The sequence below is a fragment of the Sorex fumeus genome, unplaced genomic scaffold (genome assembly GCF_029834395.1).
Source record: "Sorex fumeus unplaced genomic scaffold, SorFum_2.1 ptg000009l, whole genome shotgun sequence".
In the NCBI taxonomy this organism is placed as follows: Eukaryota; Metazoa; Chordata; class Mammalia; order Eulipotyphla; family Soricidae; genus Sorex; species Sorex fumeus.
The window spans coordinates 21207535-21232757 of record NW_026606066.1 but is presented as its reverse complement, the minus strand read 5'-3'; the positions used below and the strand labels follow the sequence as shown (position 1 = coordinate 21232757).

Here is a 25223-nt window from a genome sequence, read left to right as displayed (position 1 = left end):
CCACAAGGCCCCCTGAGCACCACTGGGTATAGCCCTGGTGACCCCCTCAGCACTGCTAGCAATGACCCCAACTTAAAAAACAAACTCCATAAATTAATAAATTAAAAAATATATATGTGAGGACATTGGAGGAAAAATGATACCTGAAATGTGAGAATTGAAATACAAAACAGTACTGTTGAGTCATTTAGTATATAGGATGCAATTTTAAAATATAGATTTTTTTTATTGAGTTAAGCACAGAATTTGCTTTTCAATTCTAAAAGAAACCACGAGCATTTCCTGCCCTCTCTTTTTTTGTTCATGTTGTTTATGTCCTCTGCCCTACATCTGAATATTTAATTGAATGCCCATTTTCTCAGGGTAATATATACTTTATTATTATCTTCAGGATTTAGTCCCATTTGACAGACAAAAAGCTAAGTTATGCATGCAATCTAAATCTACTTCGCAGGATTGCTGTAAGGATGGGGGTGAGATGAAGCACTTTGGGCATGGGGGCTGGAATGCCTGAGAAAGTGGAGATGATTATGTGTACATGGACCCAGCGGGCTGGAGCGATAGCATAGCGGATAGGGCGTTTGCCTTGCATGCAGCCAACACGGCCGACCCAGAGTTCGATTCCTCCGCCCCTTTTAGAGAGCCCAGCAAACTACCGAGAGTATCTTGCCCTCACAGCAAAGACTGGCAAGATACCCGTGACGTATTCGATATTCCAAAAACAAGTAACAAGTCTCACAGTGTTACTGGGCCTGCTTGAGCAAATCGACGAACAATGGGAGGACAGTGACAGTGACAGTGACAGACCCAACGGGGTTACTGCAGTGACATAGTTTCCCTACAGTGTATGGTAGTGGTGTCCCTCAGAGCACTTGCTGTTCACTATATATTTAAAGGCTCACACATTCAGTTCTGTCATGAATTTGTAGTTTCTATTTTTTTTAACAAGGGAGTCCTCTGCCACCCATCTTTATATCTTCATATCCACCTGGTGTAGTCTGTATTTACATACTCAATAGCATTTTTGGAACAACTGGAAAGAATCAAAGAGTTGCATTTTTTGGTATGATTTGGACTCACTGAAAAGAGTTGCGGAAACAAAACCATATCAAGTGGGCTGAAGGTGTGAATGCAAGATTTTTTTTTAGCAATTTATATTTCTTTTTCATTTCCTGTGTATAGACCATCTAGATCATCTACTTGTAATCATCTGAAAACTACTAACTCCTATTGCTGAGCTCCTTTTTTGTAACAAAGGGTAGAATTAGTGGGATTAGTAGAAAACATTACAGGTGAGCAGTGACCAGGATAGATTTATTACTCTTGGTCAAAGCTCCCAACCTGCGCTTAGCTTTTCTCTCAACCTTGAGAGTCTCATGGAGCTTTCCCTAGTAAAATGAGCTGGTTTATTGGAGCAAATTCACTTTCTTAAGTCTGTGTTCTACATCCGCTTAGATGGAGAATTCCTTCATAGCTGAATATTTTGCTATTCCCTTTTAAAAATGACTCTTACTCATAAGTTCCATGTCTTCTGTAGCTAGCAAATAGAAAGTCAACTAGCAATTTCTTTGAGCCAAAAGGTATTTTGGTTTATAATAAACAAATTTATTAGAAAGTAATAATAACTTCAGTATTTCTTTTGGGGGGAAGGGTGAGGAGAGAAATGCAGCCCTGCTTGAGGTCCATAAGCTGTTAAAAATGACAGTGATCATTATTCAAACTATTTAAACAGCATCATCTTCATCCTGAATTCTTTGAAAATTGTTTTAAGTCTCAATGGACTTTGGTTCATCCATATGCATGAACTGAATTGTTAAAGTGATTTTCTTCTAAGAATGTTGGAACTTGCAAACTACTACATTGTTTCTAAGGATTTAAAATTGAATAATCATTCAAAGCCGGTGCCGTGATTTTGGTTGCTGGTATTGCATATTAACAATTCTTGTAAAACAGTGTTTGTATTTATTCTACATTGTTTTGCTTGATAATTTTGAGAGGCTCTGTAATACATCCCTGGCTTTCCAAGCGATTTCTTCTGTAGTGCTCAGCTAAGAGGCAACAGCATTGATGATTCCAATTTAACCCGCCACTGGTGGTTGCTACGGAAGGAAACCAAAACAAATAAACAAGGCACACAAAAACTAAAGTCAGATGGGCAATGTGCACCTCAGTTTTTTTTCATACCTTCTCTCACTTTCTTCCCTCCCTCATTTTCCTCATTCTTTCCAGTTCCACTTTTCCATACTCTGTTTGGAAATACTTTGGCATGGTAGAATTCTACTCCAAAGCTTATGGACTTGAGCTAATTTGAGCACAAGAAAGGACCTGTTATTTTGTTCTGTGTAGAGTAAAAACAGCCTATTATTTAATATGAAAATTGAATCTTTACAAGAAGGACTTAATTAAGATCTTACTTCCTATTATAATGTGTTTTTATCTGAGTGGCTGAAGGTTGAGTGGTGAGCAGAAAGAACATTTCTCAGCAGCTCTCTCTCTCTCTCTCTCCCTCTCTCTCTCTCTCTCTCTCTCTCTTTACATTTTTGTTACCATAGAAATGACCTTGCTGGGCAAAGGGGATTGTTTTCCCAGCTATAGCTTAAGGTATGCCTGGCATTTCCCAGCCATCTCTCTGCATTGGTCCTTACTTGTCCTTGGAGAACAGAAGGAGTAGGGGTGTGGGGGTAGAGGGAAGCATTTTGGCTTCTCAGCTCAGTGCCTCTAGTGTGCAGACTGCCCACACTACCACTATCCCCTCCCTTTTTTCTTTCATAAGTAAAACGAGTCTTATTTTTAATATCCAGTCCTGATCGAACAGATGTTTGGAATTTGGGGCTCACTTCCAGAGTTGGGTTCTGTTTCCAAATGTCTAGTAGCATCACTTTGATCCCAGTTTTGATTACAGAATAAAATTGAGCTAGGGTGATCTTCTGGTCTGTGCTTGGTGTTCAGCAGAGAGAAGATGAACAGTGTGTGTAGTCTCTATTATGGAGTGCTTCTGACCTGGCGGGAAGTTCCGAGGAACAGTTGGTGCAGAATTCAAGTATAGGGAGACAGACGTGTACTAGGAACAGGGTGGCATGGATTCAAGTCATAGGACCTGGGAGGAGTATCTCTGAAGAGTGGGGCCATTTAAATTTGGTTCTGAACTGAAAGGCAAGGGTGAGCCCTTTGTATAGAGAAATGTTTTGAAATGAATGAAATCAGTATGGGCTGTACTGTGAAAGAGCTAGAAAGGGTGCGGATGGGATGGTTGTTGGTGTTCAAGACTCCATTCTCCTTGCTGCTGGGGGACAACAGGTTAGAGGACTCTGGCTCTCTCAGGTCACTGACATTCATTAAGATGGGGGAGGAACTGAGTACCCAGGTGATGAGTTGGGAAGAGACAGAGAAATCAGATGGCAGGAAATCCTGATAGAATAGGCCAGAGTATGAGAAGAGCAGTCTTAAATTTCTTATTCATCATAGTATTCTTAGGTTTCCTTTTCCCTTTTGAAAACTAAATCTAGGCCTTAGATATGGTTATGTGGTAGAGCATATGCTTATTATACATATGAGGCTCTGGGCTTGATCCCTGATGCCATAAAAACAACACTAAAAATTCGAGGTCTAGATTATTTTGCATTTCTCTTGTTTAAGAAAAACACATTTAAAAAAATGTTATTAGGTACTAAACATGCAAATTGAACTGTATAAGTTTCTCTCTTATCTGGGCTTATTCAATATTTTCTACTCAAGATTTTTTTTAAGAAATAAAAAAAAAAAAGGTAAAGGCCCTCCCGTTGATCGTCGATTTGCTCGAGCGGGCCCAGTAAGGTCTCCATTGGAGACTTTGTTGTTACTGTGTTTGGCATATCAAATACTCTCTGTAGCTTGCCGGGCTCTCCGAGAGGGGCGGAGGAATCGAACTCGGGTCGGCCATGTTGGCCGCTTGTAAGGCGAACACCCTACCGCTGTGCTATTAATGCAGTATGGAAAGCACCTATGATTCATTCTCTGGCTAGTTTGAATTAATTTTTTTGTCATTATGCTTTCAGCAACCTTTTGCTGTTGTCACATTTTTTGCAACCCTTATATCTAGTTATGTGACTCTTACATTTGTGTCTCAACTCAGATCAAGATCTAGGATACGTCTATGTTCTCTCCTTAGCCCTTTTCCTCTGCCTAAACACAATTCAGGTGTTTTAAAGTTCTGAGGCTTCCCTGAGAATTTGACTGCACGCTCCTAGAGCATCTGCTAGTATTTATGGTATTCAGTATTTGTGGTCTTTGCGAATGCTTTAGTTGCTACACATGCCTGACAAGTAGTAGATGATCAATAAATACTTACTGAGAAAAGGGCAGGATGACCTAGGAATAGCTGGAGGACAGAAACATTGTGGGTCACCTGCAAGAGTGTACATTAAAATAGCAAGCACACTAAATAGTGTAAAACAGTCCTCTCATTTTGAGTTTGAGCACCTGATCAACAAAGTACAGTTCTAAGATTTTGAATCAGCTGACCTAGAGAGATGGCACACAAGATGTAAAATGTGGCTCACCTGTGTTTTCAGATACATTATTTACTTAAGAAGTTAGCAATTAGCAGCTGTTTATTGCAGAGGACATGGCAATTCAGGGGTTCTTTGTCAGACATTTGTAGGCAGTATCCTATTGAAACAGAAGGGGAAAAAAAGCAGTAATAGTTTACATAGAAAATTTCATTGCACACAAATACAGTTTACAGCCCCCGTATATTTACACAGTTTTTACACCGATTGACCATTTATTAACCATTCTTAATTCCTTTATGTAGTTGAGTTTGGTCTCTGAAGACATTTTAGTGCAATTTTCTGGTTCCAACGCAGTGTTTGCAGAATGTGAGCACTGTAGCATTGTAGCACTGTCGATTTGCTTCATCGATTTGCTCGAGCGGGCACCAGTAACGTCTCCATTGTGAGACTTGTTACTGTTTTTGGCATATCAAATACGCCACGGGAAGCTTGCCAGGCTCTGCTGTGCGGGCAGGATACTCTTGGTAGCTTATCGGGCTCTCCGAGAGGGACAGAGGAATCAAACCCGGGTCAGTTGCATGCAAGACAAACGCCCTACCCACTGTGCTATCACTCCAGCCCAGAACTTCTTATAAAGGCATATCCTTCCGCAAGACACTATTACTTACTCCTTTGGTAATCGATGACTTAGAGAATACTTAAAGGTATTTAGTACTGGGGTATTTAGTAGTACTGCTTCCCTTGCTCCTTCCAATTATTGTCATATGACAGGTCTGAAACATATAGAGAGGGAAAAAATAGCACAGTGTTCACTTATAAACTACCACCTAGTTTCAGTAATGATTAACACTTGCTGTATATGCTCTATCTGTATTTAATTTCCTAAACAAATAGACTTACTGCTTTCACAAAGACATAACCACAAAATTTTTCATACCTAAGAAAGCAAATAGGAATTTCCCAAGATTGTTGAATATCTTTTGTATTCACCTCTATTTCCAAATGTCTTTTGGAGTTCTTCCCCCTTATCCCTCTGAGAGACAGGAAACAGGCCAGGTTCACATGTTGCATTTGGTTGTGTTTCTTTTTAGCTTATTTTCTTCTGGAACTTTCTCTTTGTGTCCTGCTTTCCCTTCTCTGTGATGCTGACTCTTTTAGGAAATCAGACCTGTTGCCTTGCTGACTCTCCTTTACTCTAAATTTTTGTAATTCTTTCTGAGTGAATTCCCCCCCCACCCCCCCACCAAGGAACTGTTGATGAAGGAAGCTGTTCTTTATAGGGGAATGCTAGTTAATCAATATATAAGGAATGATAAAAGGAAGTCGGTATTCTTCCATCTCCCATAAATTATTTTAGGCAAAGATACTGAATTATTTGGTGAGAAGTTTTGGGGAACAGGATTTTCATGCAGTGCCCAACTCTTAGCCCTCAGTCATAACTTCAGTTGAAGCTGGGGGAATATGCTTTATAAAGGAGAGTCTAGAACGTGAGATCAGGTTAAACTTAGCATCACTTCCAGTGGGGTAACTTAATGTGCTCCTCTGATGTGCTGATAGGTAACAGCTAAGCAGTGTTCTTCCCCTAGTTAAGCTTTCACATCTAATTTTATAATACAGAAACCAGGAGGTTAAATGACACCAGGAGAATCCAGTCAGACCAATCCATGCTGCTTTTCAATGAATTTGCATTTTCTTAATCATGATCACACTTTTCTCCTCCTCCAAAGAGTACTTCATGTCCACTTGAGACAGGGTTCCTTGGTGGGCAGGCAGAGTTTGTCCACAGGATGTCTGGACCCACCATTCTAGGGAATCAGCATGTTGTCAACTATAGTTTCTTTGAGAGGAAAGAAATTTTGCAGTTTGTATATGACTTTTTAATAACTATAAGGAATTCAGCTCACAGGCATGGATGTCTGCCACCTTTTTTAGAAACACTGAATTCATTTTAGTGAAGTGTAAGGATGAGGATGGAAAATTGATCAAGTCTCAGATATTTAACTTGGTGAAGTACGTGCTCTGCAGTGGAGGTGATTTGGAAAGAACTGGAGAAAATTGGCATGGTTTTATGTGGTGCCAGTTTACGATTAATTTAGTTGCTTGTTTTGCGGTTCCTAAAACTGGTCTTCCAGAAATACTGTAGGATTAAGTTGTTTCATCAAGGCAGTGTATTTATTGAGTGGTCATTGTTTCAACTCTAATTTATTATTGATCTTTCAGGCCCACAGCAGCAGAACTTTTAAAATGCAAATTCTTCCAGAAAGCCAAGGTAACATGCTTAAAATAAACCCAAGTAAATCTGCCATTTTGAAATCACTATGAATTTCTGTGTTACCATATTTGATGTTAAACCACTGGGAATATTTGTTTTGCAGAACAGAGAGTACCTGATTGAGAAGCTACTTACCAGAACACCAGACATAGCACAAAGAGCCAAAAAGGTAAGGGCCATTAGTCTTTCTGGTCGGAAGCAACCCCATCCCCACCCCTCACCCCCATCCCTCACTCCATGCCCCTGGAAATGAAGCTCATAGAAAAATAGCAAAAAGATTTCCACACACTTGGGATGCTATTCAGAGGTTATCTGATGAGTGATTTCTCAGAGAAATGTGTTGTGCTTTGCATCAGGCTTATCTCAGCTTGATGCTATGAGTTTGGGTGTGAAAGCATTGTGAAACTCAAGTGATTTCATTTCTCCATTTATTAGCTTTGCTTTAAAGAAGGCCAGGGGGGAGGGGATTGTGATGAGGCTCAGATACTCTGAAAGTGAAATATCCTTGCAGTATATCTTCCCTTTGGATCTTATGGGAGGATTTAATTTTTAAAGCAGTTTGAAGAGACAAAGTAAAAATGAAGTGTGTTTCTAGTAGCTGTTTGGAATCTGAGGAATAGAGGCTTTTTCTTCATAAAAACACATGGCCCTTTGTAGTCTTTCTTATGTTAACTAAATTATGTTAATGATTAGCTAAAAAACTTTCCATTTCAGTCTTAGATTTGTAAGATGGTGCGTATGTGTGAGTGTACTTATGTTTATGTTTTTATGTAGAGTTTTATCTATATTACAGATTTCATTGCAGTATGAAATAACAATTTGACTTTTGGCTTGGCTTAATTTGGTTCTGAAATTGTGCTAGTATTTTAGAGTTGAAAATATTTATGTAGTTACAGATTTAGAGAGGGAGGTCATCTCTTGTCTTTATTTTACTGTTAATGGTTATAGGGAAGCACTGTTGCACTGTACTCCCGTTGTTCATCGATTTGTTTGAGCGGGCCCAGTAACGTCTCCACTGTGAGATTTGTTGTTACTGTGTTTGGCATATTGAATACACCATGGGTGGCTTGCCAGGCTTTGCCGTGCAGGTGTGCAGGTGAGATACTCTCGGTAGCTTGTCGGGCTCTCGAGAGGGGTGGAGGAATTGAACCTGGGTCGGCCGAATCAGCTGCATTCAAGGCAAATGCCCTACCCGCTGTGCTATTGCTCCAGCCCCTGTTACAGGTTATAGGTTATAAGGAAAGCTGATATAAAACCTGAGATGTCTGATTTGTAACTAAAGTTGACAAGCAACTGTGAATCAGAGGGCGGTGGCCCTGTGGTCTAGCACATGCTTCTCATGTGTGAGTGAGGCTCTGGGTTCTATCTCTGGCACCACAAAAAAGTGGGAAAAAAGGGCAGAAATTTTGCTTCATCATTCCTTAGTATAAGTAGCTTTGCTACTTTCTAGACACTACCTTTTTAAAAAGTGTTCTGTTTAGAAATATTTAGCTGCTGCTTTAGGATTTCTTTAAATAGATTTTTTTTTACATGAAATGTTTCATTAATGCTTTATAAGTTTTTAAAAGAGATTTTTTTAAAATAGGGGCCTCCCAAGCTGTGTTGAGGGGAAGGAGGGAGCTCTGGACCATTTCCAGCAATAATGGTCAGTGGTATGGGCCTTGTGGTTTAATGGCTCAGTTTGGTGATGTGGCACTGCTCCAGCCTGGTGGTGTCAGGCATTGAGCTGATGATCATTGAGCACATGCTCATGATCCTACGCATGGGCACCACCTCTTTAAGCAGTCTCCCTGGGTCTGTCTTGAGACACAATTTAAAATAGCCTTCAAGAAATGACCCAACAGTCTCCTCCCAGACTAGCAGAATTGTGTGGTGTGGACGGGTTATTGGTCCTGCGCTTGAGGTGGGCTAAGATTGGGGGCTTTTTTGTTTGTTTGTTTGTTTTTTTGGGTCACACCCGGCAATGGACAGGGGTTACTTCTGGCTCATAGACTCAGGAATTACTCCTGGCGGTGCTCAGAGGACCATATGGGATGTTGGGAATCAATTTGTGGTCTGCCACGTGCAAGGCAAACATCCTACCCATTGTGCTATCGCTCCTGGCTGCCTTCTGAACTGTTTTTCTCCTGATGGCCTCTATCCTAACAGTTGCACTCTTTGGCTCACACCCAGCGATGCTCAGGAGTTACTCCTGGCTCTGCACCCAGGTTCAATACCCCATCTGGTCCTCTGAGCACCTTTAGGATGATCCCTGAGGGCAGAGTAAACCTGTAAGCCTTCAGCACTTCTAGGTGTGCACCCCCCCCCAAAAAAAAGGATATAAACCAAGATTAAAAAAAAAGCCCTTAACTTGTTTAGCATGAGGTGGTATAGAGGGGTGCTCCCCCACCCTCTGCTTTAACTCAAAGTTCTGTATAATCTCATGCTGTCGCAATTCCCTAAGAGCTAAGAGGGGATTTTCCAGGCCTCCTTGCTCTCTGATGCTCTAGCCTCACACCTCTGGCTCCTTGTTAAGTGGCTGGTGAGCCTCTCAAGTGTGGTGGTTCTAGAAGGTTCACCTTCTCACCCAAACCTAATCTTTCTGTGCTGTTTTTCTTTCTGACTCACCCCACCTCAAACACTGTGGCTATTTTTATAGACGAGCACTCCTTCCTCCCTCTTCCCCATTTCTTCAAGCTCCAAGCCCTCTCCACATTTCCCTGTGCCTTGCTTAGAACATTTGTCTCCTGTTTGCAGCAGGACCATTGCAGTAGATTTCTAACTCCCATTCCTTTCTAGTTCTTCTTAAACATGAGTGTAAAATTATGCACTGATCATGCCACTTAATTGCTCAGAAGTGGATTCTAAAATTAAACAAAAATAACACAAGAGCAAATAACTTGTGTGTGGGGGAGATTTCTATCAAATAAAAGCTCTGTAGACCTGAATTCATGGCACCATTTTAGTATCTAACCTTACAGACTATAAACTCCAGCTAAAAGCTTGCTACGTGACTATACTTTCCTTTGAGATGCCTAACAAATTAAGAATATGAACAGTCTGTTCAGGCTGGGACTTTCCTTTTTTACCCCCATCTTGGTTCTTTTTTCTTTTAAGGAAATAGTTAGGGGCCAGAGAGAGAATGCAACAGGCAGGGTGCTTGCCTCACTTGCAACTGAACTGGTTCGACCCCCAGCAACCCATATGGTCCCCTGAGCACTTCGAGGAGTGATCCCAGATCCCAGAGCCAAGAGTAATCACTAAATATAGCTGGGCATGCCGCCTCAAAATAATGATCACATCATGCTTTAAATCATCTGCACCCCAAATTCAATATACATGATTCTAAGCAAGAAGCAGCAAGAGTGTGATTTCTAGTCATGTCTCTTGCCATTTAGTTGCTCTTTGACTTTCAACTTTAAATCCCAGTTCCTGATTTGTGCCGATCAATGAACAGTGGCAGCACATTTCAGAGTACACAAAAGAGGGAAGGAAGAATAGAACACAGTTCCTTTGACATCTTCCAGGAAAAAGAAGTGGCCCGTTGTAATGTTACTGTGCTCCCGAGCCTCGTTCACTTGGCTGCTGTCCTGTGGTCATTGCTACTTTTAGGTGTGTCCTGATTACTGGGCACACTCCACAACTTTCCTGTTGATGTTTGTGGCAACTGCAGCAAGTGGAACCACAGTACCCATCAAAGTGTGTCTTGCTCAGAATGAGTGTCCATAGACGCTTGCTGACAGAATGAGCACATTGGGCACCAGGGAAGACCACCTGCAGCTCTCTTTCTCTTACATGTTTGTTCCAAGATTTTTTTTTGGGGGGAGGTGGTCAAAAACACTTTGCCTGCTTAGGGCACCATATATGTTGCCAGGAATCTGATATGGGCCTTCTGCATGCAGAGAGTGCACTCAGCCCCTCGAGCTCTCTGTCCGGGTCCTGTTTATGGGGGTTTTGTTCATAAGAGACAACTTCTTTCCCTTCCCTGATCTTTATGTTGGTAAGCAGTCATACTTCGAAACTTCCTCATGCAGTGTTGGCCTCTAGGAAGCAAGTGTTATTTTAGTCACTATGTGCATTAAAAAATATTTATTTTGTTATATCTTCATTTACCTTCTTAACAGTGCTTAAGGCATGTTAAAGTGACATGTAAGTTACTTTTTTTTTCATTCTTGAGCTTGTCTTTATTTATATTGGCTCAACTGCTCACTTTCCTTTTTGGCTATTGGGCCTCCTAGTTGACTGTGCCCTAGTTTCCCTGTATAGATTTGTTTCTCAGTGGCTCCTGGGTGATGCTAACTCTTTGATTTTTGCATCCTTAGTTTGTGTTTACAATGCAGTCCGGCCATTGATCTATGAGAGTTTGCATGACAACAGCATTCTGTGGTTCTGTGTTCAGGCCCTGGACACCTAGGCAGCCATGTTCATGTAAATTCGTTGTTCTTAACATTCTCTTTGTTTTTTTCTCTTATGACAACCAGGATATTTTTTAATATGTATTTATTTTCTTAGGGGGATAGATTTTGTGGGCTTCCTGTCAATGCTCGAGGGACCAGGTCCAGTGGAGGGTCCTGCTGGTTAGGCTGTTATACAGTGCTGCGTGGGCCCTTCAAGGAGAAATGAGAGATTTGGTGTTCCTGAACCACATGAGAGTATGCTTGTAATGACCCAGAAGAGCAGAGAGAGGTTGTCGCTTACCCTTGTACTTGAGAACGGGTTTTATGAGAATACTTTCTTCTCACGTGACTCTCTCAGGATTGATTTCCAGTCATCTCTTAGGGTTTGAGAGCCAGGCCATCAGTGGGGAGGGGCATAAATCATTCTGTTAAAGTTGAAGGCAAATGCTGAGGGCTGTGAGCCTTTTAAGGTCAGAGTTAACTGGTGACTAAACTTAATGTTAGCGATAGGAAACCATTTTGATACTCATTTGCATACTTTCTGTGGGTAAAACCCTTGTTGGCAGAAAAGGGTCTATAGCTAAACTGATATCTAAATGCAAACTGCACAGCCAAAAACATACTGGTCAGAAGTAGATAGAGAGATTTAATATACAGCTCTTTTAATTTATTTTTTATTGTAGTGACCTGTGTTTTCAGGGGTAGTAGAATGACTGGGAGATGTTTACTTGGATTCTCTGAGTAATAAGGGAAGTCAGAAATGGTTCATGAGTTAGAAAAGTTTGAAATGGTTTGTCATTATTTGGAGGGAGGAAAGGATTTAGTAACACTGTTACTTTTGGGCGGAACCATTGTAAACTGGAGAGTGTAAATGGTCTGTGTAAGCCCTAGATTTTGTTCAGTGAAGCTTTATGGCTGGTTTTATATGAAGGACTCACATCTTGTTGGTTCATTTTGGTCCACCTGTATAGTCAGGAATCCACGGGCAGGAATAGTATAAGTCACATTATTTTAATTACTTGGTAGGTATGAATGTATCCTGTTTTTACTTTTTATTTTGAAATAATTTCAGACTTTGAAAAAGTTTCCAAAAATAGTATAAAAAATGTTTATGTATTTTTTTCTCCCTCCTTTTGTTTTAAAAAAAATTAGGATAAGTTGCAGACACTTTGTATACTTTATCTTTAAATTTTCTTCAATGTTTGTGCCCTAAAAAACATTATTTTACGTAACAATAACACAATTTTTTAAAAAATGAGAGAGTTAGTGTTGATATATTATTATTACATGACCTTAGATCATAATTCAGATTGTGTCACTTTTGTTACAGGCTCCAATCCAGAATCATTTATTTCATTTACTCTGTCTCCTTTAGTCTCCTTCAATCTAGAATTGTTTCATTTTTTTTTCAGTGAAGCGCTTTTGGATTATTTTTTTTTTTGACTGTTTGTTTGATTTTTAAGAAATTTACTCAGAGAAGTGTGAGGAAAGAAAAAGAGAAAGATACTTCTTCAAGAGAACCTAGGCTTCTCCAGAGTAGAAGGACCCTTTGTGAAACTTTCAATGAGTCCAGACTGTTCTTTCAGAGACTGGCCCTCAGTTTGGGTTTGTGTTGTTATTTCTCCTGTTTTTCAGCATGTTTTGACAGGATTTCGCAGAAGTGGGGTATTAGGAAGCACATGATGTTAGTTTATTTCCTTACTAGTGATGTTAACTTTGATCACAAGCTTATACTAGGCCCTGCCCGCTTCTTCACTTCTTCATTAAAAACACAATTACTTCTCAGCAGGAGGGTTTCAGTAACATCACATTTGTTATATGAAATGTTAAAAGGTAAAGTGAATGTACTTACTCTACTGGGTGATTAGTCTTTTTTTTTTTTTTAACAATGAAGCATACATGCTTTATGTTATTTCAGGTGTGTTTTGTCTATGGGAGATAAGATTTTCCTGTGATTTCTAAGTGAGCTTGTAGAGGAGGAACACTTTGCCAAAATGTGATGTTCGAGTCTAGGTAGGAAGCGGAAATGACGCATCTGTTCTGGAAGCAGGGGTAGCAGGATCTGTGTGCTTCATTGGGTGAGGGGTCTGCTTTCTCTGAGCCTGAGCTCTGCATCAGCACAAGGAGACACAGGAGAGGCTAGGATGTTACTGTGGGATGAGAGATGGACTGTCTGGGGTGGTGTTTGCACTCCAAATGGTGCATATTTGCCTGTGGCTGCTTTGACCATCACATACAGAAGAAGCATGCTTTGTTGTGGCTCCACAAGGGGAGCATTTTAGAAGTATGGCGTGAAATAGGTTGTGAAGAATGAGCCCTGGTGTCCAGGGAGGTGGGTGGGTCATGAAGTTTCTCTGTTCTGTTGCTTTGGGATAGAATGGAGAAAGGGTTTATAGAAAGAAGCCTACAGAAAAGGAGGTAAAAGAGTTATTTCATTGCTGTTGCCTGCTCACTTGCCCAGGGGTTTTTTTTGTTTGTTTGTTTGTTTTGTTTTTGTTTTTGTTTTTTTTCCTGCCCCACCAAAGTACAACAGTCAGGAATCAGGTTTGCCTTCACTGCCAAAATCTCTCTTTATAGTGAGAATTGTGGTATGTTTGTTATAAAACTCTTAAGAATGAAGCACACACTCACACACACACAGAGTTTTAAGACCACTTTTTTATGTTTCCACATCTAAACAGAAGACAGATAGTGATGGTATTCTTATCACACTTTATAGAGGAAAATGTGAGTTGAAATGACTCACCCAAAGTCACCTGGTTAATAAATGGTGATTCTGATTTCTGATTCTGTGCAGTTTCCACAAAGTTGAGCCTCCAAAGAAGAAGAGGAATAGGACATTAAGGGATTGCAGGTTAAGAGTGCAGGAGAGGCTGAATACCTTATGTATGAAGAGCCAGGGGTGGGGCGGGGAGGGGTGGTAGGGGGAGAGGGGGTACATTTGTCTCTCTCAGAGTGATTCCTCTGCTATGCCTCTTTCTCCCTCTATCCATACATGCACACGCAGACACACACACACACACACATACACACAGTCATACACACATGCACAGCCATACATGTGCTTTTATATGTCTTATAGGAGGAATCTGAGAAAGTTTCCAGGGATCTGACTTATACGGAGGAAGTAAAGGGAAAAAGGCTTTGGAGCTTCAGAAGGGAAGAGACGTTAGATGGCCTAGTGAAAGAAAGCTTGGTGGCAACAACCATGCACAATTGCTAAATTGGTCAGAAACTCCGCTCCCCATTCATAAAATAGGGCAGGTAATAGTGGCTATTTCTGCCTTTGAGGAATTAACTCGTTAAGCATAGGAAGTGTGCGTGCACAGAGCAATAAATGGCACTAGTATTTTCAGTTACTATTATTTTTATTATTTTGCGTAATCACACAGTTTTGTTTTAATATTAAAGTTTTTCTATTTAAAAATTCAGTGAGTTAATTGTGTTATTTAAGAGTATTACCTTTTCGATTAGATGGTTATACTAGTGCCAAAGTGTATGGTATTGGTGTATAAAGTGTTCCCACTCCACCACCTTCCAAGTGCCCATGACCCTCCAGCGCTGTCCCTCTGTTACTCTGTTCCAGTTATTATTCTCTCCCATAATTGTAGTTTTGGTGTTCTGTCAACATCATTATTTCTGTAACATTTTTTATTGCTGCTGCTGTTGCTGCTGTTTGTTTGCTGCTGTTGCTGTCACTAACGGGCTCCAGGGGGGCAGGCAGATAAATAAAGGGACCCAGTCCAGCTGGTGGAACTCAACTTTTCAGTGAGGAACATAGTGCGAAAAGCTTCCCATGACATATAAAACTCAGAGAATAACGGGAGTTTATGCTTTGGCATATGGACATAGATGACGTGCTTCAGGGAAAACTATAGAACTGACAGACTGGGAGATGTGGGAGACGAGACAGAGAAACGCTCATCCTTAGCTTATACCTTCATGCTCCTCCATGCTGCTCACAGGGTCTGCATTTATTGCAAGTTAAACTGTGGCCTCAGTTACTCAGTGAAAGTCTCGAGTTAACAGTACAGTATCGAGGCATATCAGGAAGCTAAAAATGCTTTGAAATATAAATATGAACAGCCACCCGGACTGGGAATCCCATCCTGGTCCAGGACCTTTCAGTTTGCATTCCTGGACATTGAGACCCAAAGAGGCTCTCCTTTCTCTCTTCTTTAGCTGGTAAAGGGGAAAAATAATTTTAAACTTGTGCAGAATTGCTGTCCTAGAATCTTACAATCAGTTTTGAAATATTGAAGGTCATACTCTGTCAAGAAACTTGGGAAGAAGGAAGATGGTTTTTAAGACTTTATTGGTGTTTTGTTGCAAGTCTCCCCAGCAGAAGGGAACAGTAAAGTTTCATTCTGTGAGGTTAGAGAGTGGGAACCAGACAAAGGATTTTGGCTTTATTAAGGGCCTCTGACTTTGAACTGCAGGATCAAAGGAATTTTAGGTCCCTACAGAACTGTGAATACCTGAATCATCAGGGGTTTGAAGAGTCATAGCTTAAGTATATTTCACTATTACCACTTTTACGTTACATGACATTTTCTAGTAACAAAAGCATCACATATTTTAATTTTACTTGGTTTCTGCCAAAAACAAAATTCTGTTTTGAAGATAGGATTGGCAAGCTTCCATTACATCAAGGTCAAATTAATATAGTTTGGAGGAGATTGGCAGGCTTTTTTCAGAAAGTTCTTTTGTTCCTGCACTTCTCTTGGGGTTGAGTAAACAGAGGAAGGAGGGAGTCAAAGTATGTGATAGTTTCGAAGGAGGAGGAGCTGTCCTCTGCTCTTCTCAGCACACTGCTGCTGAGTTTAGCATGAAATACGCCCAGTGTCTGAGTGGGGGGAAGGGTGCTCATGTTCTCTTACTGCTTTAGGTGCCTTTTCTCTTCCTCTTCTTTTGTTTGGTGGAGGTATAGGGGTGTGTGTGTGTGTGTGTGTGTGTGTGTGTGTGTGTCTGTGTGTGTCTGTGTGGTATACTTAAATGTGTCTGAGGTGGTATGAGACCACTCCTAGGGCATACATGTGTTATAAATCCATTTACCTAAACAAAACAAAATGCCAATACAACAGCAGCTCTCTAACCTTGAATTCATACAGACACAGTGTATCTAATAAAATGTGCTTTCTCATCACTCTTCCGGAATTTTGTGAGAAAGACAACTATCCATGCATATGCTAATAGAGCTGATTGAGAATTTCCTGTTTTCAAAGGCAGGAGGAAAACTGGTGGGTTAGTGAGGATGCTTTTTTTTTTCCCCTTCAGTTTTGGAGCTGAGTTGGACAGAATGGTTAAAGATATTGGTCTATTTGGATCTGAAACTGGGACATTTCCTTTCCCCCACTCATAAAAGTTTATTGTTACTTTTATGAGTTATTTTTTCTTTAAAAAAGCTATCATTTTATTTTATTTTTATTGGTTTTAACATAAAACTTGTTAGAAAAAATTAATTTACCTTTAATTATATAATAGGCACAATTACTTTTTCATCTCTCAAATCATATTTAAGAAACATTTTTGCAACTTTATGTGAAAAGCTATATTTTTCATAGTTCCCTAGTAAGGTAACTTTCTTTTTCTTTAATTGAATCACCTTAAGATATAGTTACAAAACCGTTAATGATTGGATTTCAGTCATACTATATTTCAATACCTGTCCCTTCATCAGTATACATTTTCCACCACCAGAGTCCTCAGTTTCCTTCCCATCACCACCACCCCCTACAGCTCAGTCTGCCTGTATGGCAGCCACTTTTCTTCTCTCTCTCTCTCTCTCTCTCTCTCTCTCTCTCTCTCTCTCTCTCTCTGTTTTTAAAAAGTACTTTGCCCATGACCTGTTTACTTCAATTCATGTACAATTTTGTATTTTATTAAAATGGAATAGTGTTTCATTGTATAAGTATGTACAAAATTATTCAATCATCTGTTATTGTAATTCTGGGTTGTTTCCGTATCTTCGAGTTCGAATAAAATCAATGAACATAAAAAAAAAAAGAGAGAGAAAGTACTTTGCTTTTATAAAACTCATTTGGCCTGAAACATGTTTTTGGTCACTAGGGGGTGCTATCAGAATGGTTCATTGACTCCAAGAACTTGTGGCCAGGAATTGCTTTCTAGTTAGTGCAGAAAAACCTTGCAGCCATAGATATCTTCCTTTTTGCTTCAGCTGTAAGGAGCTTGACTAGTACTTGTGCTGGGAGGAAATTAGGATGTAAAGGTAGCAGAAAGAGTGAGGGGAGGGGGGTGCGGGGGGGATTGCCCCCACATTGCTTTCAATTCAGTTGGCAACAAAAGTTTAAGAATGCATCTTTTCTGAGTTCTTTCCTATGGCATTTGTAGGGAGGAAAGGGTCCACTTGATTTGGTAACTCCTGGGAACCATATTTAGGGGGGAATACCTCTATTTTTAGGTGGCGTATCATTTCAAGGTAAAAATGGCTTCAGAGAGCTTGCTAACTTTTCAAAGATTTTGACAATCTACTATCCATGCATTTACATTTCCAAATGTAAATGCATGGATAGTAGATTTGGAAATGTAAAACTAGTATCATGCAGTCACGGTCACGGTCCTCCCGTTGTTCATCGATTTGCTCGAGCGGGCCCAGTAACGTCTCCATCATGAGACTTCTTGTTACTGTGTTTGGCATATCGAATATATCACGGGGAGCTTGCCAGGCTCTGCCGTGCGGGCAAGATACTCTCGGTAGCTTGCCGGGCTCTTCGAGAAGGGCGGAGGAATCGAACTCGGGTCGGCCATGTTGACTGCGTGCAAGGCAAACGCCCTACTGCTGTGCTATCGCTCCAGCCCAGGAAATGTAAAACTATAGTATCGTGCAGTAGGAAATGTAAAACTAGTATCATGCAGTAGGAAAATCTGGAGACCCGTATTGCTTGTCCAGCTGTAGTTTGTAGAGAGCAGATAGTTTTGTGTCACCAGAAAGGCGTGGGCAATGATGGTGGCATTTGTTCACATCCACTGAGATGGCAGGGAGCTGTGCATTCAGGAGCTGCAAGGGCTTCATTTCTACTTGTCAGAGAGATGCTCCCTTACCCCAAAGCTCACTAGCCTGTCTGTCTGAACCCGAGTGCAAGCAGGTCCCTGGCTGCTTGTTCTGCGGGAGCACCACAAATAATCCAGGGGTGGGCGTGGGGTGAGGGCTGCTGATTGCTGTGAAGTCTCTTTCTTTCCTTTCCCAGCTTACTCCCATGCTTGCATCCCACTTCTTTGAAAAAAGAGACGAAACATGAAAACTGGAAAGGGATTTGGTTAAAGTTGCGAGTTCTTGCCACTTATCTAATGGGGCCCCTGTCACCAACAGGGTAAGGAGCACAGTAGGGTTCCCCCACCCATGTTTGGGCTGCCTCTTCACTTCCCCTAATCTGGATCACTCACCTCTCCACTCCTGGTTTTGCAAAGACCTGGTGTACTCTCATCTGCCGTCAACTGTCCTGCAGGCCCACTGGTTGTCCATGAAGGTCCTTTGCTTGGAAGGACTCTTCCTGAGCTCGAATCTTTCCAAGCTCAGCACGGCTTGTCTGGACTGTTCTTACCATCATCCTTGCCCCTCTGTCAGTTCTCTGGTTCAGCTGTGCAGTTGTGTTCCTTGGGCATGATTACTTGTTGGCCTTAGTCTCCGTGGCAGTTTCATTCTCACCTATTAACTTCCTGCACTGACTCTCATTTATGGCCGCAGCAGCAGTGTCATATTTGTCCCTGTGACCCAAGTACTGGCCCAGCATCTCAGTCCATCATGTGCATTTCAGAAACTGCAGTTTAGCACGCAGGACAGCAAAGCGACAAAGGTGGCCTACTCAGAATTTCAGAGCAGAGTGCGAGGAGAGATGAGGTGCACCAGTTTCGAGTTCTAAGATAGGCAGGTGAGATCTTTTCCAGGCAGTGCTCCATATTCTAGTCCAGGACTCAGAGTTTAGCTGATCTTAGGTCTAAAATTCTTTGTAGCCACCAGTTTGCTAAGCATCTTGGGTAAGCCAGCTAACTCAATTCACTTTCCCACCTTATTCGAAAGAGTTGAATGGTTGGATTTTTAAATTTAGGTTTTTTTTTTTTTCTTCTTTTTGGATCACACCCGGCGATGCTCAGGGGTTACTCCTGGCTTTGCACTCAGGAATTACTCCTGGCAGTGCTCAGGGGGCCATATGGGATGCTGGAAATTGAACCTGGGTCGGCCACATGCAAAGCAAACACCCTACCCGCTGTGCTAGCTATCACTCCAACCCCTTTTAAAAAATTTTTTTAATTGAACCACCGTGAGTAGAGCATCACAAAATTGTTCATGATTGTGTTTCAGTCATACAATGTTCCAGTGTCCATCCCTCCACCAGTATAATTTTGTAACACCAGTGTCCCCAGTTTCCCTCCCACCCTTTCAAGCCACCCCCTACCCCTGCTTGCCTCTATGGTAGGTACCTCTCTTCTCTCTCTCTTTCTCTTTCCCTCTCTCATTTTAGGCACTGTGGTTTGCAAATAAAGATGCTGAAAGGTTATCATGTATATCCCTTTACCTGCTTTCAACACTTAATTCTTGTCCAGAGTGATCATTTTCAACCAGTATTGTCATAATGGATCCTCCTCTATCTTAACTACCTACCATCTCCCACACCATTGATCATGAATGGTTGGATTTGCCAGTTAGATTCTGGCAGTTGTTTTATCCAGTGTGATTTATGTGATAGTGAAAATTGAGTCCCTCCACACAGCATATTATGTTGTCATTTATTTGCTCCAGTCCAGGAAGTATATGATGTTCTCCTATTATCCAAATTCTCCTTTAATTAGGAAAACACTCCAAAGTCTTATTTAATAGACTTTGGAGTGTTTTGGATGGTTCGTTGTGAGTCATGGGGCCACGGCTGGCTGTGCTGAGGGCTTTCTCTTGGCTCTGTCCTCAGAGGAACAGTTGTGGTGCTGGAATTATACTTGAATTGGCCAGTGCTAGGCACATGTCTTACTATGCCTTTACTATCTCTCGGGTTCCTAAATTAGTTTCCATTACTCTATTATTTTCTCCCTCTCATAGGGGAGATAATTATTATTAATCATTGTATTATTATTTATTAATATACAATATTAACTCAATTTAATTATTGATCAATTATAATTCAATTCCTCCGCCCCTCTCAGACAGGCCCGGCAAGCTATTGAGAGTATCTCAACTGCATGGCAAAGCCTGGCAAGCTACCCGTGACATATTTGATCTGCCAAACACTGTAACAACAAGTCTCACAATGGAGATGTTACTGGGCTCGCTCGAGCAAATCGATGAACAACGGGAGGACAGTGCTACAGTGTTAATAATAATACAATATTATTGTATTAGGCTGGAGCAAAAGCACAGCGGGTAGGGTGTTTGCCTTGCATGAGGCCAACCTGGGTTCGATTCCTCTGTCCCTCTTGGAGAGCCCAGCAGGCTACCTAGAGTATCTTGCCTGCACAGCAGAGCCTGGAAAGCTCCCTGTGGCGTATCCAATATGCCAAAAACAGTAACAAGTCTCACAATGGGGACATTACTGGTACCCGCTCAAGTAAATTGATGAACAATGGGAGGACAGTGCTACAGTGCATTATTATTTATTATAGGCTGGAGCAATAGCACAGCGGGTAGGGCGTTCGCCTTACAAGCGGCCAACATGGCCGACCCGAGTTCGATTCCTCCGTCCCTCTCAGAGAGCCTGGCAAGCTACCGAGAGTATTTGATATGCCAGACACAGTAACAACAAAGTCTCCAATGGAGACGTTACTGGGCCCGCTCGAGCAAATCGACGATCAACGGGAGGGCCTTTACCTTTTACCTTTATAGTACGTTATATATAATTTATAATAATAATTATTAAACTTTGACCCTTTATGTAATACCCTGTAAAAGTTCAAAATATATACCTATTTTAGACATTTTAGAGAGGTGAAAGTGAAAATGATAAAAAGTAATAGAATTTTCATGCAAAAATAGGAAAAGAAGAAATCCATGCGTCTTAACTGCATTTACGAAATTTGGTGAGGCCAGCAGAGGGCGCAGTACACACACTTAAAAAAAAAACTATGAGGGTGTTTTGGTATTTGTTTTTTCTTAATTAGATTTAACATCATAGAGATGCATGAGTATTTTCTTATTTTAAGCAAAAAAAAAGCCACAAATGTTGGTATTCTATCATATTTTTTAAAAGTCAACTAGTATAAAACAAATGAAAATTCCAAGAGGTGCAGTTAATTCTGCATCTTGATATGGGTTTTTCTAAACTCCACAGTAAATTACTTCTCACAAATACAGACACTTATTTTTGGAGACTGTACCCTGATTTTTAATTATTTTCCTCACATATGGACGTACAGAGAGGGAAAGGAGCTCTTGTAAACAACTCACAAAGTAATAACAGCTTAGAAAGTCAAACAGCAGTCTTTAATTTAACCCAGATTTAAAAGGCCCTGTGGAATTGTTGCAGTTGTTAAGCAACTAGTTGGTTAGCTGAGAGAATTCAATTGGGGAAAAATTGGAAGGTTCTGTCTATCCATATGGGAAGGGCTCTAGGGGTTGGGGGCTGGGAGAGGGAGCTGAGTGGGAAGAGGGTGGGCTTTCTTTAGTGCTTTACTGGAAGCTTGGAAGAGAGAGAGAGAGAGGGAGAGAGGGAGAAAAAGAGAGAGAGGGAGGGAGAGGGAGAGAGAGAAGGAGAGAGGGGAGAAGAGATGGAGAGAGAGAAGGAGAGAGGGGAGAAGAGAGGGAGAGAGAGAAGGAGAGAGGGGAGAAGAGAGGGAGAGAGAGAAGGAGAGAGGGGAAGAGAGAGAGAAAGAGAGAGAGAGAGAGAGAGAGCAAGCAGGGAAAGAGGTGTTGGGGTGCTGGAGAAAATAGCCCACCACTGCCACTGGATGTTTCTTATGCTAGATTAGTAATCAAAGCAGCATTGTATGGATTAGCAGGAGAAATTAATCACATGCAGGGTCCCAGCCCAGTTATGCAGTGGCTGATTTCTGTTGGGAAGAGAGGACTGGAGATTTCAGAGTGGGAATGAATGGAAGCATGGGGCGGGAGGGGGGGGGCTTGCTAAGGAGGGGCAGAGGGGCAGAATTGATCTTCTCTCAGTGAGTAGGTGAGTTTTTCAGAACATGGTCGACGCCAGTGAACCCACACTTGGATGATGATTCCCTGTGTTCTTTAAAGTTCATAAAAAAAAAAAAAGGCGCGGTAATTGCTTCTTTGATTAGGAGAAAGGCAAACGCTTAGGGAGTGGTGATTTCTTTTTGAATTAGAGGAAGGGCTGCTCAGATAAGAGCCTCTAGAGCTTTCATTGCTCTTACATAAATAAAATGTGTTTTTAATGGTAGAAGTATCTTCTTCAGGCCCACAGACTTCTGTCACCCTTAGTTCCATATACCACGGTTATGCTATTGGCAAAGGCCTATTCTGGAGTACTGAGAAAAACCTCTCTGACCCTTTGGGGGAGACTGATCCCACGGTGGAAGAGGCCTAGGCATAGCACCCATAATTCTTATTTGTTTTGGTCTTTTATTTTGGAGCTGCTGCCGGTGTGATGCTCCCAGGGGCGCCCGCTTGTGACAGCCCAGTGTGGGCTCTGGACCTCTTGGCTGCTTTGTGTGAAGCACACGCTCCCGCCCACAGAGCTTGCATCCTGTCCTGAGAATCAGAATCTCTAACTGGACCTCGAGCACATGGCTCGGTTGAATCCCATCCCTGTGGCTCGGACTTCTCAGGCAGTCTCCATCCCCATTCCCTGCCTGTCCTTTTGCTCTTACTCAAGCTGCTTTTTTTTTTTTTCTCTCCTCTCTGTTTGGAAATGTTTGCCTCTTCCATTCTCTGCCAACCTCAATTTTAGACCAAAGTCTTGTTTATCCAGAAAATGAAATTAAAATCATTCTGTATCTGCTGCTCTGTGATTTAATTTAAGATATGAATTTTGGAGAGAGTCGAGGACCATCCCGCATAGGGCCTTGCGAGCACCTCCGGGAGTGACTCCTGAGCACAGATGTAGGGAATAGCCCCTGAGCACTGCTGGGTGTGCCCCCACACTCCCCACTACAAAAACAAAAAAGAATGAATTTTCATTTACGATATCTATGGACATTTTTCTGTGTCAGCAAATACAGATTTTATATAACCATGTCTAATGGCTCTGTAACACTATACTCTAAGAATCACTAATTAATAATCAAGTAGTGCTTTTGTCTCTTTTGTTTTTGGGCCACAACTTGGCAGTGTTTATGGCTTATTCCTGTCTCTGTGCTCAGGGATCATTCCTGGTAGCACTCGGGGGACCATATACAGTGCTGGGGATGGAACACATTCATTCCCAACCGAGGGCTCTTAACCTTTAGGGTTAGTCAACAGAGAGCAGTTGGTTTGGGATTCCTTTGGTTGGGAATCTTGTTCTCGGATATGGTGTTACTTTCAGGGTGGCCTCTGGGCTGACTGTGTAGTTACGAGGGGAGGGGAAGAGGGCTCTGTGAGTGTGTGTGTGTGTGTGTGTGTGTGTGTGTGTATGTGTGTGTGTGTTATTTTGTCTCTGCTAGCTCTCCTCTCCAGAACAGACTAATGATAAATCAATCAGCTACAAGATATCGGTCATTCTTGGGTTTATGTTTTGAGGTGTTCTTGATGGAGGGACGGGGTCTGCTCTTGTGCTGTGCCTGGTGCAGCTCATCTATACAGTCCGGCTCTGCCAAAGGCAGCACAGGTTGGTAGGGCTATGATTCTGTTGCTCCTTCCCTTGCTTTGGTGGCTTACTGGTGTCCTACTGTCCCTCATTTATCTCGCAGTGCTGGGGATCGAACCCAGGACCTCATACAAAAATAAGGCAAGTGCTGTCATGCTGAGTTGCCCCATGGCCCCTCCCATATGACCTTTACCATTCATAGCATTTAAAGATTAAAAAAAAAAAACCCATTTCCCTCACTCTGAATCATTGAGTAGTTTGCTTTAAAAAAATTCTGTGACCTTCAAATGACCTCTTCACTGCCTCTTGGTGGGTCTGAATCTTGGGTGAGTCACTCAGCTCCTCTGAGTTTCAAGCTTCCCAACCTCTGAAGATTTTTTGATTGGAGTTTAATTGTGGCAGTTTTTAATCAAAACTGTGCTGCCTGGACCATTCTAAAGGGATTTCTTGAACGCTTTTGTCTTCTGTTGTTCCTCAGTACACATTGGGGAACATTTGTTGTTGCGGTTGTTTGCTTCTTTGTGTTTTAATGCCATATCTGGTAGTGCTCAAGATTTACTCCTGGCTCTGTTCTCAGGGATCAGTCCTGGTGGGGTGCAGGGGGACCATCTGTGGTCCTGGGAATCAAATCTGGGTTGGTCCCATGCAAAGCAGGCATCCTGCTGCACTGTACTGTTTTTCCAACTCTAGGCAATATATATATATATATATATATATACATATGTATATATGTATATATTAGTGAAACACCATGAGGTACAGTTGTAGACTTACAAACTTTTGTGCTTGGGTTTCAGTTATACAGTGATCGAATACCCATCCCTCCACCAGTGCCCATTCTCTACCACCGATGAACCCAGTAGCCCTCCCCCCCCCCCATACCCCTACCCCACCCCACCTCTGTGGCAGGGCATTCCCTTTTGCTCTCTCTTTCCTTTAGGGTGTTGTGGTTTGCAATAGACGTATTGAGTGGCCATCGTGTTCGGTCTATAGTCTACTTTCAGCATGCATCTCGCATCTCGAATGGGTCTTCCAAACACCCTTTACTTGGTGTTCTCTTTTCTACCTGAGCTGCCTTTTCCCCCAGCATGTGCTGCCGACTTCCAAGCCATGGAGCAGACCTCCTGGTATTTATCTCAACTATTCTTGGGTGTTTGTCTCCCCTTCTGCTACTTTATATCTGGGGAATATTTTGTAAGACAGGAGTTGTGTTTTATACAAATGAGTCAAAGGAGGAAGTATTTGAATGTCATGTGAGGGTTGTCTTTTATTTTCTTAAGGAAACTAATGTCTAAGTTAGTGGATTTCCCTTCTCTCTTCTCTTCCTTCTTCCTGTCTCTGGAGAGCCCGAGGAGCTAATCCTCATTTCTTCAAATAAAACTGTTCTCGCTCT

General features: G+C 41.7%; 1 protein-coding gene across 1 annotated transcript in view; it reads left to right on the top strand.

The window, feature by feature from the left end:
* The window catches only part of STK39 (serine/threonine kinase 39), a 301932-nt gene that overhangs the window by 118882 nt on the left and 157827 nt on the right, over positions 1-25223 (top strand). Inside the window, exons 9-10 of the mRNA XM_056110251.1 lie at positions 6711-6759; positions 6866-6931. Of these exons, the coding sequence (XP_055966226.1) occupies positions 6711-6759; positions 6866-6931 (115 nt within the window). The remainder of the gene's footprint in view (positions 1-6710; positions 6760-6865; positions 6932-25223) is intronic.